Here is an 18,965-nt window from a genome sequence, read left to right as displayed (position 1 = left end):
GCAAATTTAGGTTCTTTGAAACTATAATACTGTAAACCTTTCATAATAGCTGACCCTTCTCCAAAATGGCGGCAACAGATTGAATGAGTTAAAATTGAACTGAATGAAGAACTGATACCAGCACTGGAAAGAGCACCTGGTTACTTTAGTAACCTTGAAAAGTTTCAGCATATTAGGTGTTCTTTCAGCTTAGGAAATGTAAGGTGAAATTTGACAAATTTACAGGCATTGGTACAACTTACATTTTCTCAGCTGATATCACACCTGATAATGCTGAAACTTTGCAGGATTACTAATTAAAAGTAACAATGCTCTTTCTAGTGCTGGCATGTACATGTATACGTTTTTAAGGACGGTGCCTACTATTGTTACTGCGCATACGTTCTGCGCATCTCGAGATACTCGGGTTTCCTATGGGTGGTGCCTGCTAATACAGGAATATTTTTGCGCGGTTTAAAACTATGCGGAGAAAGCAGAACTTAGCAAACGCTTTTGGTATCTCAAAAGAAAATTGGGGGTAACCATGCATTTTTCAGAGATAATTAAGCTTCAATTTAGGAAAAAATCCCATACATTGGTTCATATTTTGGCGATTTTTAGAGATATTATTGCTCAATTATCTCTGAAAAATGCATGGCTACCCCCAATTTTCTTTTTGGATTCCAATAGGCCTTCCTAAGATCTGCTTTTCCCGCATAGTCATAAACCGCACAAAAATACTTCGTTATTAGTAGGCACCGTCCTTAATTTTAACTTATTTGAATTTTCGGCCGCCATTTTGGAGAAGGGACTATAGCTGCACGTCAAACTGTTTTAATTTGTACATGTACTACAAAGTGTCCATATCTCAATTTTTATTTTAAAAAGCATGGTTAACACACTTGTTAATTCATCAATTTATTGAAAATATTTTCTCTTGTACCCCAATAGTCAAAATAAGTGTGTCATCTGCAATCCACAAATACTGGGGAATACAAAAGCATGCAGATGAGCAAGCAATTCAAGTCCTCAGATCTTGGTGCGGGGACTTAAGTCCTGGGGTATTGTTCTGTCGTGTGAACTACCCATTTTCGTCAAAAAATAATGACGTAGTGACCAAATTTGGGTCCCTGGAATTCGTCAGGTGCAAATTTAAACTGGTTTGACATCGAAGGGATGAGGCCCCTAAAACTTGCTGTCCCTTCGTGTATTTACTGTTCACGGAATAAGCTCCTGTGAGCAGTCCCATTGTGCAAACACGTCAGGCTCCACTTTTGATTTGTCCCAGGGGCTTGTTCCCTTGTGTCTGATGACGGCCTTATTATCCATAGACTTCTAATCATTTTTTTCAAAATACTCTTCAATTATAATTAAATAGTTTACATGTATTTATTTTTGGAAGACAACAAATTTAAATAATTACTTTCAATTGGCAACTTGGAAAATCCCAAACAGTCCAGCCTCGTGAGAGTACGTTTTGAAGGATAAATTCAATTAGCCCCCATTTGGCTTGAAAGAAATACATTGTAACTCTCAGGTACACTGTGTTTCTCCTTGGCCAGTGAACTCATAATTTTTATTGGGTTTGTCCAGTAAAAAAAAAAACTTCCTTTCTCATTTGGGGGAGCAGGGATGGCGCAGTGGTTAGAACACTTGTCTCCCAACAATGTGGCCCAGGTTCGCTTCCCGGACTCAGCATCATATATGTATGTGGTTTGAGTTTGTTGTTGGTTCTCATCCCTGCTCCGAGAAGTTTTTCTCTCTGTCCTCCAGTTTTCCCGTCTCCTCAAAAAACAACATTCCTGAATTCCAATTTGATCCGCACTCTGGGGGCTGCAGGTTTGACAGTTGTAACAGACTGACTGACTGACTGACTGACTGACTGACTGACTGACTGATTGATTGATTGATTGATTGATTGATTGATTGATTGATTGATTGATTGATTGATTGATTGATTGATTGATTGATTCAGACCTAAGCAGATACTGTACACATATTGTTCACAGACAAAATACTATCTAATGATATCTTAAGTTGAATAACAAATTAATATCTTCACACCAAATTGAGACCCTTTACTGTACACTTTTTATTACTCTATTTAAAAAAAATGACCTGCATTACTTCAAAGTCATTCATAATTATCAATGTGGAAATTAATAATCCAGGAACTCTTTCCATTTGGCTACAATAATTTTTCAGTTGGAAAATTCTGGAAACTTTCCTTGTCAATAGAAAGGCTTTCTTTTTTTTCCCATTTGCTCCAAACTTCATCATTGGTAGATCAAAAACAAAGTGGAAATGGACATTATTGGCAAATGGAACGGTAATTTCGATTCTTACCGATTGGAACATAAAAAGGGGAGTACAGGGGTGCTTACCATTTGTTATTGTAGGAAAAATCTGGTTAGTGTAACCGTTTTATAAAACCAGATGAGATTGCGCTTACCATTTATCTATCAGGCGTTTCATCCCGCTCTAGCTGGAAAAGGTCTGGAAAGGGGGAATACATTCAAATGGTAAGGAATTTTCCACCGTTCCGTTCCGAATGGAAAAAGAGGTGGAGTTAACCTCTGAAGGTACTCCACAATTTCCGAACGGAATTTCCTGAAAATTACCTTACCATTTGACTACAAACTGAAATTTCCGGATTTTTTGGCCAAACGGTAAGCACCCAAGGTCTCCAAGATTTTCGCTTGTTCCAGAAAATTTCTGGTTGATCTGCACATGCTATTTCCATTTCAAACCTGTAGATGAACTGAACATTTTGGCTAAATGGAAAGTTCCTGCAGGGTTAGTTAAGAGATCATTGTACTTGCAGGCAGAATCAATATACATGCAACATAATTATTCTTTGCAACTTGTTTTGCAATGTTCAACATTTCAAACTAATTTGCTTAAACTATAGTACCCTGTAGCAAGCTGGCAAATAAGTATCAGTGGAGCATTAAAATCACTCATCTCTCAAAGCAGCAACACTTGAGCCACAACAACCCCAACACTGCTTCTTCTCGTGCTCATAGAGACAACAGGTGTCCACTTATTAGTTTCTGGATCATACTTTTCAATACTATTTAAACTGGAGCTACCATCATTGCCTCCTACTGCATACAGTGTGCCGTCAATGACCGCCACATCATGAGTACTGCGGCGAGTGTTCATGGGAGCCAGGCAAGTCCATGAATCAGCAACTGGGTCGTAACGCTCCATTGTGTTTAAACAAGATGCACCATCGTTCCCTCCTAAGAGACAAGATAAATACTTCAGTGACATAACGCTTACAAGGGACTACTGTAGGTCTGTATCTTAGAGTAGGAATGGGGACACAACAGGACAATTTTGTTAAAGGAGTATATTTTGCATGGTCCAGGAACTTCAAAAAAATTACAGCTAAACATTAGCTCAATTCTGGGTTTGAATTTTTTCTTTTTTTTTGTTCTTTATTTATTTATTTATTTATTTATTTATTTATTTATTTATTTGTTTGTTTGTTTGTTTATTTATTTATTTATTTATTTATTTATTTATTTATAATTATTTTACTTCTTTTTTTGACTGAATGAAAATATAGTTTGTAGTATATGGCCTCGCTCACCATGAGTCTCCCATAGCTCAGTGGTTAGAGCATCCAACCGGTATCAGGACGGTCATGGCTTCGATTCCCGTTGGGGGCCTCGGAAAATTCTTTTTCCGAGTTATTCAACTTGAGAACGCTTCTTCATTATTTTCACTTTATCCAAGTCGCCATTCCATTTATCATGAATGAAAATAGTTTGGACTGAAGTTGAATTAATATTTCTTTTGAATGAAAAGAGCATGTTGAAGTTGAATGAATACCGCTTTAAATGAAGCTGAATAAAGTATTTTCTGTAGAATAAAATTAGCTGAGTTGAAATTCTAAAACGAAGTGAACTTACACACCAGGTTTGAATGAAAAGTTAACCTGTTGAAAAATATTAATAAAAGACCTCCTTATTATGGACTAAGTTCTTGTAACGACTTTTGCAACAAACGGCTAACCATAGAGGCACGTACAGGAAACAGTCCAAATCAGCTCTCTTATAAAGTGTATATGACAGATTTTTTTTTATTTGCTTGACAAAATCTTCATGTTGTTCTCTTATGAAAATAGAAAAAAAATCATCAATTTTTCTTCCCCGCATTTGAGGCCTGTACATGTAGAAGTGTCAAATTTTACTTTCGGCTGGGTACAGTTCTGCACAAAGACAGGAGACTAGGAATAGTACAGCTGTGATCAACATCAATACAGGGACATAATTTACTTTAAATTCATGGTTTCTCGATTTCCCAGTTGTTTCATTCTGAGCATTCAACAATCCCATTCATAATTTATTTTTATTGACAGGGTTTTCATCCTTACCACACAAAAAACAACTGAGGAACAGAAAAACTGTGAAAGCAAATAAAAAAAGTTCTGTCATACTGTATACAATGTCATTTAACATACAGTACAGACTGAATATCATTTAAATTGGCTATGATTCAGATATTTTTTTAATCAATTTTCATTGTCCTGACAATAAACCAGAAAAAAAGGAAAAAATACAGTGTAACCGTTTTCAATTGATGATTTTCAAGCCAAAAATACCATTAAAATACTGTACATGTACATACATCTTTGCACAGACTTACCAACAACATACAGCATGTCATTCAACACAGCCACACCCGCACTGCTTCTACGACTTGCCATACTGGCTACAGTCCTCCATGAATTTGTCATGGGGTCAAAACACTCCACTGTGTTAAGGTGTGCACTGCCATCGTAGCCACCTATTGCATAAACTATGCCATTCACTACACCCACACGAACATATCGCCTGAAAAGAAAAAAACAATTTATTTCACATTTCATGTGCAATCTCAACCAAGGGTGCATTTTTTTGTTGATGTTGTTGTTGTTGTTGGTTTTTTTTTTTGGTGGGTGGGGGGGGTGGGGGGGGGCAGGGAGGTCCGAATCCCAATTTTTGTATACCATGCCCAGAATTAATGGATAAACCTTTTGTAAATTTTGACCATTTACTCCTGCATGCTGATTGGCTCATAACTACAGTACAATAATAATGACATCAATTGTGCTTTCTTAAAGGAAAATATTTAGCCAGTTCTGCTCTTACTTATTCCATGTAATATACATGTAATTGTAAAAGAACAAATTGATGCAGTTTTTATGGTCTATACTTTTATAGACCATAAAATGATGCCAGGAAAATTACTGTTCAAAACTTGGCAGTGGAACCATGAGCCACAGCTTTGAACATTCTATAATGATGTCATTTTACAGTCTATAAGAGTGGAGACCATAGAAGATCGCCATCAATAAATTGTTACAATGTTTACTTCAAACAGACTAATCCCACACTTTGTACCTTCTTGTGTTCATGGCTGTGACTGACGTCCACTGAGCAGTCAATGGATCAAATCTCTCAACACTGTTGAGACAAGACGCACCATCATAGCCACCGATGGCATAAATCAACCCATTCAACACAGCCACACCCAAACAGCTGCGACGAGTACCCATAGCTGGCACTGCCAGCCACATGTTGCTCTGCGGACAGTATGCTTCCACTGATGCTAGATCATTACTACCATCATAACCACCTACGGCATAAATTTTTCCGTCAACTGATCCAACGCCAACACGGGCACGCTTAGTTGACATTGGCGTCACCATGCACCACCTGTCAATTCTTGGATCATAACACTCACACTCACTATGAATGGCAAATAGACTGCCGCCACCAATAGCAAACAATATTGGAACCTGTCCCATGGGCTTGCGGCTGACAGTTCTAGGGCTCTGGAGTACCGAGCGCTGCTCAGGAAGCAAATGGTATTTCATTGCTTCAATAAGCAAGTCCTTGCAGTCCGGAGTGTTTCTTATGAGATCTTCGGTTTCTACTCGGGTCATTAAGCATTCTCTTGTCAACAATGGTAGTCTAACGAAGGGTAAAAGATCTCGGACAAATTCTCTCCTATTGTCCACGTCGAACTTAATCCAGTTTATAACTGCGTTATAGACTTGTTCTTCGCTTTCTACATTGACATCATTGTTTGAAATTAGTTCTAAAACCTGCTCGACAGAAAGGAGCATGAATTCCTCCGTTTGTGAGACCTCTAGAAAATGCTGAAGAGCGAAGCGATGCGAAGATTCTAGCAAATCCATGCAAGTATGTGTATCGGCAAAAGCGCGGATTCCAAGACAGTTCGACGGATGAAGCTGATTTTTCAGAAATTCACAGCAAGCGTCTTTTACGCTGGTTAGCTGTAGTAAACTTGACGCTGGAAGCAAAGCCTGAACGTTGTCCTCGCTAACTTGAATTCTCGCCGTGTAGGCAAAGTCTACAAGCAACTCGATCGCATCGGGGTCGACTCCTTGAAGAGTGATATCTCGTTGTCGGCTTTCGATTAGCTCGCTTGTAAACATGGCTTGAAAATAAGGGCTGCAGGCTGCAAGTACGACTCTGTGGGCCGAAATCCTCCGCTGTGGCTCGCCGATGAGAAGGTTTACATCGCATAGCTCACCTTTCGATCTCATCGTTTTCATGCAACAAAACGCTTCTTCAGCGTGAGTCGGAGAGAAATGGGAAATAAATTCTACCCGCAACTCTTGATGAGACGTCGTTCTAAACTGCTGCATTTTTGCCGCCGTGATAACTACAAGTGGTGTCTTGAGGCTTAAACAGATCGCTGCGTTCCTTGCTATCCAAAACTCGTGTTTCTCTGCCGGCAAAAACCTCCAAGCCGAGTTAGTACTCTTCGCGCGAGAAGTTGATTTCCGTAGTGAAAATATCGCACCCTATCCCCAAAATCAAGTGCAACACTATCCAGTAGCTCTTTGATCAAAGTATCTGATGTATGAAAACGCCGCGTTGTTAGATTCCTTTTTGTTGTAGTAAGAAAATTCAAAACAAAGAACAGACTCGCCGGATTAGTTTGCTTTGCCGGACCAAAGGCTTCGCCTCGTACCCAGTGCTCCTTCAACTACGTTCCGTCCTGGGGGAGGAAGGCCTGGGGTATTTCCACTTCCAGTGATTTTGTGATCTCGTGCGGGTATGTACATCCCTTCCATCTTCCCGATTTTTCTGGGAAGATGGAAGGGATCTCTGCTCGCAGGGTAGCAGGTATGGTTCTGAAAACAGTAAACAGTTCAAAAAACAAAAATAGTAACATTCATCTTGTATACGTTAAGTCGAGCTTAGCCTCCCTCGCAATCCTCCTGTTGTATGTTTTATTATATGTTTACCGTATCGTATAAGATTATATCGAATAAGAATACTATTTGAACTTGATGTGATCTTTTTTTTCCTTTTTTCTTCCAAAAAAAATTGTGCTTGAAAATAGTCTCTTTTTTGATCGACAAGAATTGTGAATAGGTTTAAATAGCTCTTTTTTCTACTTTTAACTTGTAAATAACAATTTGCTTGGAATATTTTAATAAAGAGATTATTATTATTATTATTATTATTACTATTATTATTATTATTATTATTATTATTATTATGTGAATTCTGTGAATTGTTTTTTTTTTGGAATCGGAACTTTCAACTTGTAAATAGTTTGAAATATGTTGATTAAGATGTTGTTTTTTATCATTTTTATTATTATTATGACATTTGTATTTTCTTTTGAAAAGTTTGTGCTTGAAAATTAGTCTCGAAATCGGAATGAATTGTAAATAGGTTTTAATAGTTCTTCAGTCTCAACTTTTAACTTGTAAATAACAATTTCAGCTGCTTGGTATATGTTAATAAAGATTATAATAATAATAACAACAAATTGTATTATTATTATTATTATTATTATTATTATTATTATTATTATTATTATTATTAATTTTACCGTATTGTATTATATTTGTAATTTATTCATATACTCTGACTTACCCTTTCACTCCCAAGATCTGAGAGCTAATTCTCCTAACCAGTGATCATACAAACCTTTTTTGGCTTTTCCTGAGAATTTGGTTTTGTTTTAAGACAATGTCCCCTACTTGATGATTTTCGAAATTCTCATCACCTAACTGCTTCACATCATATGAAAATTGTAAGGAGAATTTATTTGTTTGTCACTTCTGAGAGTAAAAAGGGTTAAGACTTCATACTCCTATTTTTCATATTGTACGACTTATTGTATCTTTTAGACGGCTCTCTGGAAGAGCATTTTTATGAAAGGGGTTCCGTGTTTAAATAAATAAAAAAAGATGATTCTCTTTTGGCTCGTCACGCAATCTTTCCTCCCCAACGTTCGTCAGGGAGGAAAGATTACGTGACGAGCCAAAAGAGCGTCTACAAGAGAGACTGGCCGGAGTTTAACCCGCTTTCTGTAACATAAAGCAATCAGGATTGACAGTTGTTACTCCACCCTGGAGGGGATGCTACCCAATCCCAGGGTTACCCCCAGCAGTATGTACCCGGGATAAAATTTCACACTGGAAGGTTCAACCTCTCAAGAACCATTTCGCACACCAACTTTTACTGCAATAGTACCCCTTTCACATACACAAGGCAAAGCATTGCAAACCTTCCTTACACCTCAAACACATGTCCATCTTCATCTACATCTAACAATTACGAGATAATAGTTTCCCATCTCGTCTCGACTGCTGCTGCGGGTGTGGGAACTTCTAAGACAAAAATGGGGAGTGTACAGTGCAACTAGACATGCCAATGACAAAAGAATATCCCCCATGCTTTTTGTGCAGTAAGAATATTTTCACCAACTTTGCGTGGGATTTTCTCGCAGGGTTTCTGCGAAGTAGTTACCTCAGGTCCAATGCTTTCTTTTTCATTGCTGCCCTTTCGCTTCACTCTCGATTTTCGAAAACCCTTTAAAAGTAATGCTAAATGATTAAATTTCACTGACTTCCCATGCTACGAGGGACAAAACAGGCATCCCCTTCGGTCGGGGCCTTCCCATAAAGCCACTTTGTCGAGCATCCCGGGTTGGGTTTAGTTTACAGTACAGTGAATAATTTCAGTACACTCATAAACATGCTGAAAACAGTTGTGGCCTTAATTTTCTGCGCTCAATTGTTGCAAAGAGATGCTCTCCGCAAAATATGCGTGAGTATACCAGAGGGTTAACCGCTTGGGAAAACATTGTAATAACAGATAAATTAATCTATAATCGATCATGCTGGCATGCACAGGAAATCATATTATACCATTCCAACCACCTTGTTGGTGGTTCGCTATGATCGTCTAGTAGTTAGGACAATGCGTTGTGGGCATGAATTGCTTCAAGTCGGCATTGAACTCCGCCTGGGTATTTGTTGGAACCCGTTTTATTTCTTAGTTAGCACAGCACTCACCTTTGTATTGGGATTTTATTGCACCTTTTTAACTTGTTTCTATCAGACTTACGAACCGTCCTGTCAAGAATAGGATCTTGCAAGTTATAGATGTAGATGTAGAGGATTCTATACGGCTCCTAACTAGGACCAAACTGCCTCCTCTGACTCCGATGCGCGCACCTGCATGATGGATCATAAAGGGCCACTCGCGCGGTAGGTTAGAAAGTGCCATTGTGACATCAAATGTTTATTTGCCCTTTGCGTGGACTTAAGGGACCGATCGTTTATTACGTCCTAGGGGGGGGGGGGGGGGGTGGTTTTCTAAAAAATCGAGTGTTTGAAAATTTTACCCCCCCCAAATTTTTTTAAACAAAAGTTCTACCCCCCACTACAATGACAGTTTGAAAATTTTACCCCCCCCCCCCCCCCCAATGGTTGGCCTTGTGGTTGAATTGTTGAGAAGTTCCTGGGCACAACGCTTGGTTACATGCGAGTCGCTCTGAACTGGCAAGAGAAACAATCAGAAGTTAGGCGAAATTCAAGTAAGGAAATGTACCTTACAATATCTCTTGAATGTCTTGATAATGACGATGTTTTGTTATTGCTGGAGTCTATTCTTCACTCGTCAAAAGAAGGTACACAGAAGGTCAAAGCAGCTCGGGGTTTGAGAGCAGTACAGGAGCATTCGATGTATGGATGTGGATATATAGATTTTGAAGAAGCCTACCATCTCTATTCGTCTTTTAGTCAATTTTTTTGCCCAGATAAACAAGCCTTCAGAGATAAACTGCTTGATGAAATACACGGTTTGCATGTCCATGTCATTACTCAACCTATTACGTGCAAGATCTTTGTCGCTCTGAAGAATAGTAGCGATATGGAGAATTTTACCAACTCTATGATTGATGAGAATGATTGCTAAATACATTTAGTTGGTACCTTTTGTATGTCTTAAAATTTTACCCCCCTCACTTTTCGTGCAAGGTAAAAAATTACCCCCCCCCCCTAGGACGTAATAAACGATCGGTCCTTAAGTTGAGCGCTTCTTAACAGAAGAGAAATGTTTGCTTCCTTTGTGAGATTGAAGGTCGAAGTTAGCCTGTAGTGCTTCGTTCGATGAATCAACGATAAAGGATTTTCAACTACATGCTGAGCTGAGAAGTTAAGGTAAGATACAACTTCGTAGTCGGTTAATATTCTTTCATCTCAACACTTAATACTTTTATTGAACTAAGACTGACCATTTAGTTTTCGACATCGGCGTGCGGAAAAAATTTTGTTGGGGGGGCTGAACATAATTTTCCCGAATGAAACTTTTTGGTCACAGATGCACAAGATGATTCTTTCGTGCCGTCAAGTTTTCTTCACCACACCGTGAGAGCACGGGCATTCAAAATAGTGCAAATATTTTCGGTAAATCGAGATCAACATTTCTAAAATACAAAACCATGAAGTGAGAAATAAAACGTACGCATTTGAGCTCTAAAAGAAGTATAAAGAACGATTACTTCGAGACACAAATATGTCAATAATCCTTTGCATTTCATTCTGCATTGTCTTGTTTGCATACTTTCTTTCAATGTCAACAACGGCGATACTGCTAAGTCGGTCTTGTCCCATTGTGGATCTTAAAAATGTCTTGATGCGGCGAAAGGCGCTTTCAGCAGAGCTCGAGGTTGTAGGAATTGGGGCCAGGATGGAGGCAACTTTATATAGAACAGTTAACATGTCATGGGGACCATTTTGATGCATAGTCTTTACCATCACGGTTGCCTTTTTTCTCTGGCATTGGTCCCTGCAGTCGTAGTTTTCAAAGATTGACTTCTCACTATATAGCATTTCACTATCCACGCCATAGAATTTTATAAAGTTTGGATGTTGTTGATGCTTGGAGAACGGCTGAATACGATTTCGCCCAATGCGCACAAAACCTCCTGGTCATTGCCCTCAAAACGTTGATTGAAGTTCACTGACGACTTTATCAATACTCAGGTAATAAACTGTGATACGAAAGCGGTCTTTTGCCGTGTTATGAGCTGTCGTTCACTGCAGCAGGTGTCTCACCAGTAAGGCCCTGAAGTCGGCGTGATGGTCTGGTTAGAGGCACCTTGGCGTACCCTCGATTCCTATTCCGGTTTTTTTGCGCTATAACATCAGCAAGTGACCACATCTGAGTGAAGCTCTCTTCATTGCGACAATTGCTCAGTGTCTGAACGACAGCATCAGCAGTCTCTGTTTGGCAGTGATGACATCCATCTGTTCTCTCTGTAGATATCTACTCAAATTATCAGTGTTGGATAAGATGAGCTTCAAAACCATCAAGCCATAAACAAACTAAAAGTCACAAATTGAGTGGAGAAGCGAAACACTTGCGTTGTAGGTCTTGGGATCACGATCCTTTGATAAAGTGACCACAGCTTCCATTATCCTCGGCAATTGCTCCAGCACGGCCCTCACCGCCACGAGTTGCGGGATGAAAACAAATAAATCAAGATATTAAATAATAAAATATTTTTTACTGTGTCTTTACCCGAACGGTATATCAGTTTTGCCCGAATAATACCATTTTTTTTTCGACAAGGGAGGGGGGGGGGGGCTGCAGCCCCCCCAGCCCCCCCACCCCGTACGCTGATGGTTTTCGAACACTATCCGATCTTTTGATGCAAAAGTAAAACCGATAACGAACAACTGATCAACCGATGTGGAAAGGCATTTCTTGAAGTAGTTTTTACAAATTTTCCTTCAACACCTTTTTCTCTCATGATCAAAACAAAACAAGTTGGGGTTGCTAAGGAAGTCCTTTATGAAGTTTACTGTATGTGCGCTTCTGAATTTATTTATCAAAAGATGTTCTTTCCTCGAGCATTCGCGAGCGGTTGCTTTACGAGGACGTTGAGTTATTTTTACTTCCTTGTACACGTATTTTTCACACAAACTACACAAAAATAATTTCCTGTGAAGCAGAATGTTAAATTAATGGGGCTTAAAAAAGCAAAGTATTCAAAAGACGAACAAATTTTAATGGAGAGTCGTTAAGTTTGACATATGCTTCTGGTTTGACACATCGCGTCCTCCATGATCCGTCTATGTCGGTTCTTGCGAGACCACGTTTGCCAGAAGCTTGTACGGTCCTACCTTCCATGGACATCTTTTGAGTCGAGGGGAAAATTCCGTTTAAAATAGGCAAGCCGTTCATCCGTGAACAGCGCTTTGACTTCATGATGTCTAAAACAAAATATAAAAGGGGCTTGGGAGACATTAAAAACACTGATGGGTAAAAATAGTTTGTGTGTAAAAGCTTTACTTTTAGTTTAAAGCTAACCTACTATGTCGCTAAACTAAAGAAAGGCAAAAATAAATAAATTAATAAAAATAATAAAATAAAACGGACATAAAAAATATGCCGGGACCAGGATTTGAACCTGGGTTACTGCGGCCACAACGCAGTGTCCTAACCACTAGACGATCGCGGCGAGCCACCGAGGAGGTGGATGGTATATACTCCAAGAAGGAATGACTCAAATGTTTTGCTTACGGGAAGTTGCAACGTCAACTCACGTAGGCTATCGAGTCAATTTTTTTTTTTGCGCAAAAAGTAGTTGTAGGTGAAATTTTTTTTCCTGGAGTCGAATTCTTGGAGACCGGTGCCAAGTTTAGAAAAAGAAAGAAAAATTTGCCATCATGTGTTTACGTCTTCGAAAAAACGCCTCATCAGGAAATTTCACGTGCTAGTCGTGCGGTGATGGCAAACAAATGTACTAAAAAGGTGCAAATGCACGTGCAGAGTTGTTGTTTTGGTTGTTAAGGACGGTGCCTACTAATAAAGAACTATTTTTGTGTAGTTTCTGACTATGCGGGGAAAGCAGATCTCAGCAAGTGCTTCTGAAATCAAAAAAGAAAATTGGGGGACAACCACACATTTTTCAGAGACAATTAAGCAAACATTATTCCAAAAAAACAATACTACAAAGTAATACAAAGTAATGTTTTTGGCATTTTTTTCTCCCAAATTGAAGCTTTATTATCTCTGAAAAATGTATGGTTATCCAAAATTTCTTTTTGGATACCAAGAGCACTTAATAAGTACTGCTTTCTCGGCATAGTTTTAAAGCGCGCAAAAATATCCCTGTATTAGACGGCACCACCAACAGGAAACCCGAGTACCTCGAGATGCGCAGATCAAGAACGTACGCGCAGTAACAAAAGTAGGCACCGTCCTTGATTTGGTCAAATTCGTCACTAAGTGTGACGGGAGAAAGAAACAGAACTTTCGCAGTTCCTTGCAAACTAACCCCCAACTATTGTACACACAAAGACCAGACCAGCACACAGGAAACTCCATGCCCTATTCTTTTCGATTAGTGTGTGGGTCCGAGTTTAACGTCCCACAAGGTTATGAACATGAAAGTGTTGTGAGACGGGTCCTGCGGTTTATCGTCCTTATCCGAGAAGACTAGAAAGTCTAACCATTTGCAGATACTAGAGCAAAGGCAGCACTTTCTCCTCAGTTATTTAAAAACCCTGAGTGTCGGTCCGGCCGGTGTTTGAACCCGACCGCGTGGTAGTCCGGTGCTCTACCAACTGAGCCAACCGGTCGGCAGTTAAAGCCTATTGCTTTTTTGGCGTTCTCGCCGTCGCTGTCGTCGTTGCTAAAGCTCGCTAATATACTGGCTGATACAGCTATTTCAATTAACGTTGTCGGATAAAAATAAAGCTAAAAGACAAGACCGCAATGTTTTGTGGGATTATTTTTTTTGAATAATTTCATCAAAATCATCCCTGCACGTGCAAGTCATTGTACTGCTAATTACAACGTATTGTTTTCTCCAGACATGACTGATTTTGATAAATTTATTCATAAAAATCCCACGTAAACTTTCGGTCTTGTCTTTAAGCTTTTAGCTTTGATACGACAACGTTAATTGAAATAGCTGTATACGGGGAGGATCCAGCTGAAAGAGGTGCCTTTCGCACTCTCGAATTATGTGAATGAACAGCGAGATTTTAAATTTTAGTATTTTAAATGGTCGCAAAAGAGACTGTGAACCGAAAGGGTTGTGATTAAAACCATGCAATATAGAGAGAAGAGCTAAACCTGAGAAAGAAGTCTTGGCAGAAATCACAACTATTTATTTTCTTGTTTGGGGTGAATGTGAGAGAGGTACCACTGCGGTAAAAGTTGTTGTTTGAAAAGGTAAGGGTTGAATCTCCGGGCAGAACTTTAAACATTCTGAAACTTTATTAAGCCCCCCTCTCCTGTCCTTCCCCGTCACTGTCTCCCAGGGGAGTTAAAACTCCCATTAACTCTCGCTGTATTATTATTGTCCTCAAATTTTTGTACCCCTCCCCCCCCCCCTTCCTTCTCTTCCCACCTTCATACCTCTTTCACTCACAAAATGTTGAAGCTATTCGTTTCGTTTTGGACTATAAGTCGCATGCACTCGCAGAGTTTGAACTCCTGTATGGACTCCTGGGGGAGGGTAGGGTAGGTAACACTCAAATGTTTAATTGGGAGTGTACGGCCCAACTCTTTAAACGGCATATAATTCATGGTAAGGCAAGGGTAACTATACGGAGGGTTATGTGGGTGACTATATGGTACCTCACCACGAATTATTTCACCAATGTTCACATAAAAAAATGTACATGTAAGAAACTCATTTTCAGACCAGGGCTCAGGTTCAGGAAGTCATTCTACGTTAAGATGTAATGAAACATTGCTTCTAGCACAATCATTGCATTCTTAGACACAACAATTTGGATTCATCCCAGTAACTCGAAAGGGCTCCTGGAACCTGGGTCCTGATCCCTAATAATTTTCAAGAACAGGGTTTTTTTGAATGTGGGTTTATTTTAAATGAACAGTTTTGAAGCAAGCTTTATCGAAGCATTTTCATTTGGTGAATAGCAAGAGCGTTTAATGGTTGCGTGATAAATTGTAAACAGCGTACGTAACAAGTAAACTTGGTCAGAACCAGACACGGTACAATCTTATTATATGTTAACTGCCGGTCCACAGCATGCATAAATATGTATGATCAACATTGAATTAGTTTCAAAGGTTTTAAAAAATAATGTGGATTCCAGTAGATAAGCTTGTGTTAGTACTCTGCAACGTTAACTTATGTCATACTTTTAGGTAAAATTGCGTTCTGTTCACAAAATAAACAGACCAGCAGGCGCGGATCCAGGATTTTGAAATGGGGGGTGAATTTTTGTAATAATGTAATTTTTTATAGAGCCAAAGCCTGGTTGAGGTGTTTGAGGTCTGTGCAGCGAAGAGCTCTCAAGGAGCTTGTTAACGTTAACAACAAAGAAATTATTCTCAAAAAAGCAGATAAAGGCAGAACAACCGTCGTTATGAACGGAGAAAACAAAATCAATGACGGAAAGAAACAATTGGATGATAGAAATAACTGTCAGCCACTAGACGAACCAATGGTTAGAGACACATCCCAGAGAGTTAAACAACTCATTAATGCCCTTCATCAAGCAGGGTGCATAGACGAAATGACGGTTAAATGGTTTAACCTAACACCAAATCCGCCTCGAAGCCCAGTGTTTTATACCCTCACAAAAATTCACAAACCGACATTAGTCGGAAGTCAAGACCTATCATATCTGGGTGTGATGGCCCAACAGAACGCCTATCATCATTCGTAGACAAACTACTTCAGCCAATAGCACAAATACAGGACTCGTTTCTAAAAGATACGACACATTTCATAAGGTTTATTGAAAGCACCAGGGTACCTAGAAACGCTTTTCTAGTCTCAATGGATGTCACTAGCCTTTACACGAATATCCCACAGGAGGACTGAAAGAATCACTATAGTATGCAACGCATACGAGAACTTTCATGCCAATAACCCTCCTATAGCTACAAATTTCCTCAGAGAAATGCTCAGCCTTATACTGAAGGAGAACTCCTTCCAAACACACGGAACTGCCATGGGCACTAAAATGGCAGTAGCTTTTGCCAACATCTTTATGGCATCTATAGAAAAGGAGATCTTAAGGCAGAGCGTTCACAAACCACTAATGTGGAGAAGATTCATTGACGATGTATTTTACTTGTGGGATACAAACAAAGAAGAAATAGAAAATTCATTGAGCAAGCAAATTCGTACCACCCTACCATAAAGTTTACGCTGAAGTCTCACAATAAGAAACAACATTCTTGGATACAACAGTCTATAAGGGACAGAGATTCGAGAAAAAAATCGATTCTCGACGTGCGCACACATTACAAACCTACTAAAACATTTCAGTACACAAACTACAACAGCTGCCACCCAGCAGGCACTTCTGAGGACAAACGCTTCTAAAGTAGTGTTTGACGAAAACATTAAAAACTTTAAAACACGCCTGGTATCGAGAGCTTATCCTAGTAACCTGGTGGACAAAATCCTCTCCGAAGTTAATTTCGCAGAAAGGAAGAACGCTCTTACACAAAAACAGAAAGTGCACAAGAAAATTCTACCCTTCGTGACACAATTTCAACCATCACTGCCATGTTTGAAAAATATTCTAATGGACACTGAATGGCATTTAATACAAAACCAGCCGCTACTAAGAGAGATATACAAGGAACCTCCCTTTATCTATTATAGAAAAGGGAAATCGCTTAAAGACATGCTTATTAAAGCAAAATTATAAAGGCTTAGTCAACACAATGGGCACACAGCGGGAGTCGTGTAGGTCTGTCAACCCCATTTCAACAGGCTCAAAATGAATAAATTGATTGGTAGAACCAGTCATCGCTAATGCACATTCTCCACCTCAATTAGAGAAATCAAATATTATTTCAATATTTGACGGATAAGGAAAAAAAAAGGAAGGGGGCTCAAAAAAAGGGGGGTGAAAATTCACCCATTTCACCTCCCCTGGATCCGCCCATGACCAGGTGTGGACATCTACTATCAGATCTTATATTTCTGTACAACTGTTTTGAAATTTATTGGGTATTTCACCGGACTACCTTTCGGCATTATCGCGTGCGCTTTAACGCGTTTTTGGACAACTTTTGTCGAAACAGCTGTATGCAGCTATTTCAAGAATCGTTGAAGGCGAAAGCCCACGTGAAAAGACCGCAAGTTGATATGGGTAATTTACTTATAACCTTACCAATGTGGCGGTGGCTCACCCCAATGAAAAATAAACCACAAGGATAAATGTTTCTTCTATTTGATTCCATCCTTTGGTAATGCCAACCGTAAAAATTAGAGGCAATTTGCAAGACTTACTATACCGCTACCCATGCTACCTTCAAGTTCAGTCTTGTCATGATAACGTAAGCTTGAGACTTCAAAATCTGACAATGTTGATTGAAATATCTGTATTTTACCTTAAGTTTGACTTCAATCTCTTTCACCGCATATAAACTATTAATTGGCAAGGAAATGTTTTAATTAGGAGAAAAACAAGGTGGTTAAATTTTAACATCGGAATATTGTCAATCGGCCTTAATCAAGTACGTGCAGGTGAAGAAGAATCCATCAAACATTTAACTTATACTTTCCTGTGGTACTGTTTACTAAAGTGCCTTGAACTCTTGAGACTGTTCGAATGTTGTACTGTTTATTAACCCAGTCTAGACCGGGCGATGGTGGGGGGGGGGGGGGGGGAAGATTCTGCGGGCGGTGACTTTGAAACTGAACACCTTTTCTTAATAGTCGCAAAAACTCCATAAGGCTTAGTGGATTTTTCAGAAATTTATCTGGGAACAATGTGATGTGTTCAGTTAGTGTTCGTTGACTTTGATGTTACCATGACAACCAATTTTTAACAGGCCGTTTCTTCAGAAAATCGAAAATCCCATTTTAAAATGAGGAAAACCTACTTTTCTTAGAGTAACGTTCGTGTTTTTAGCTCATATTAGCGTTCTTTAGTGGTCTTGATTACTTTTCGTTCAGTTTTGGCGCTTTCCTGAAATTTTGGGGAAATCCAGAAATCCAAGATGGCCGTAATTTGGTAATCATGACGTAATTACCAAAACTTCGGAGCTAAACGATTAGTTGTTACGTCTGAAAGTCTAGAATCAGGTTTACATAATCCAGCGTTTTCGCTCTCTCCCGTTCACATGGCCGATATTTCGGTCCGTTTTTTAATTTTTTAACACTACAACCTAAAATTTCCGAATCATGTTTGGTTTAAAAAAGAGCTAACTACAATGCAATAACAATACTGCTAGCGATAAGACAGGACGTTTAAAAAGCCATCTGAGGCTTGTAACTGCCTCCTTATCTTGTCAGTTACTAACAATTTAACTAACGGTATTAAAATTAAAAAAAATTAAAAACAAGTCCTCTTCCACCGGGTCAGAACAACCAACTTTCCTTCCCAAATTCTTGTTACCAAACAATGCATTTGTTCTCTGGATTCATAGGCGAGCCTTTGGGACAATTGAAAGCCTTGGCGAATTCGTCAAAGTTCGACAGAGAACCGATCACCCTGAAAGGTAACCAAATCAATAAAATTACTCAGATGTGTTGAGCACTCAGTTGCGCTATTGGAGGGCTGAATCGATTACAAAAGAAATAGTCATGCTTTTTAAACAACTTAACCCTATTTAGCTTGAGAAATCGAGAAATTCAAGATAGCGGATCCAAGATAGCGGCTCAGAAGAATCAATGACGTAATTTCCGTGTCTATTGGCGTTGTC

At 39.2% G+C, this 18,965-nt stretch overlaps 2 protein-coding genes and 1 non-coding gene across 3 annotated transcripts in view; all 3 read right to left on the bottom strand.

The window, feature by feature from the left end:
- Nucleotides 1-2,792: 2,792 nt before the first annotated feature.
- On the bottom strand, nucleotides 2,793-7,037 carry LOC146473779 (kelch-like protein 17). The gene is made up of 3 exons (XM_085117607.1): nucleotides 5,373-7,037; nucleotides 4,636-4,823; nucleotides 2,793-3,224 (listed from the first exon to the last, which is right to left on the bottom strand). Exons 1-3 carry the CDS (start codon nucleotides 6,644-6,646, stop codon nucleotides 2,947-2,949), a joined length of 1,740 nt encoding a protein of 579 aa, XP_084973733.1. The 5' UTR covers nucleotides 6,647-7,037; the 3' UTR covers nucleotides 2,793-2,946.
- A 5,665-nt stretch (nucleotides 7,038-12,702) lies between these two features.
- Nucleotides 12,703-12,774, bottom strand: Trnah-gug (transfer RNA histidin (anticodon GUG)). Its single transcript has one exon. It is a non-coding gene; the product is annotated as a tRNA-His (tRNA).
- Nucleotides 12,775-17,692: 4,918 nt separating this feature from the next.
- The window catches only part of LOC146473777 (endothelin-converting enzyme homolog), a 24,195-nt gene continuing 22,922 nt past the window's right edge, over nucleotides 17,693-18,965 (bottom strand). Inside the window, exon 19 of the mRNA XM_085117804.1 lies at nucleotides 17,693-18,754. Within this exon, the coding sequence (XP_084973930.1) occupies nucleotides 18,655-18,754 (100 nt within the window). The 3' untranslated portion in view covers nucleotides 17,693-18,654. The remainder of the gene's footprint in view (nucleotides 18,755-18,965) is intronic.

This window comes from Pavona decussata, unplaced genomic scaffold (genome assembly GCF_977016875.1).
Source record: "Pavona decussata unplaced genomic scaffold, jaPavDecu1.1 SCAFFOLD_92, whole genome shotgun sequence".
NCBI classification, from domain to species: domain Eukaryota; kingdom Metazoa; phylum Cnidaria; class Anthozoa; order Scleractinia; family Agariciidae; genus Pavona; species Pavona decussata.
Note: the sequence above shows the minus strand (reverse complement) of the source record. Positions and strands in the feature narration are given on the sequence as shown.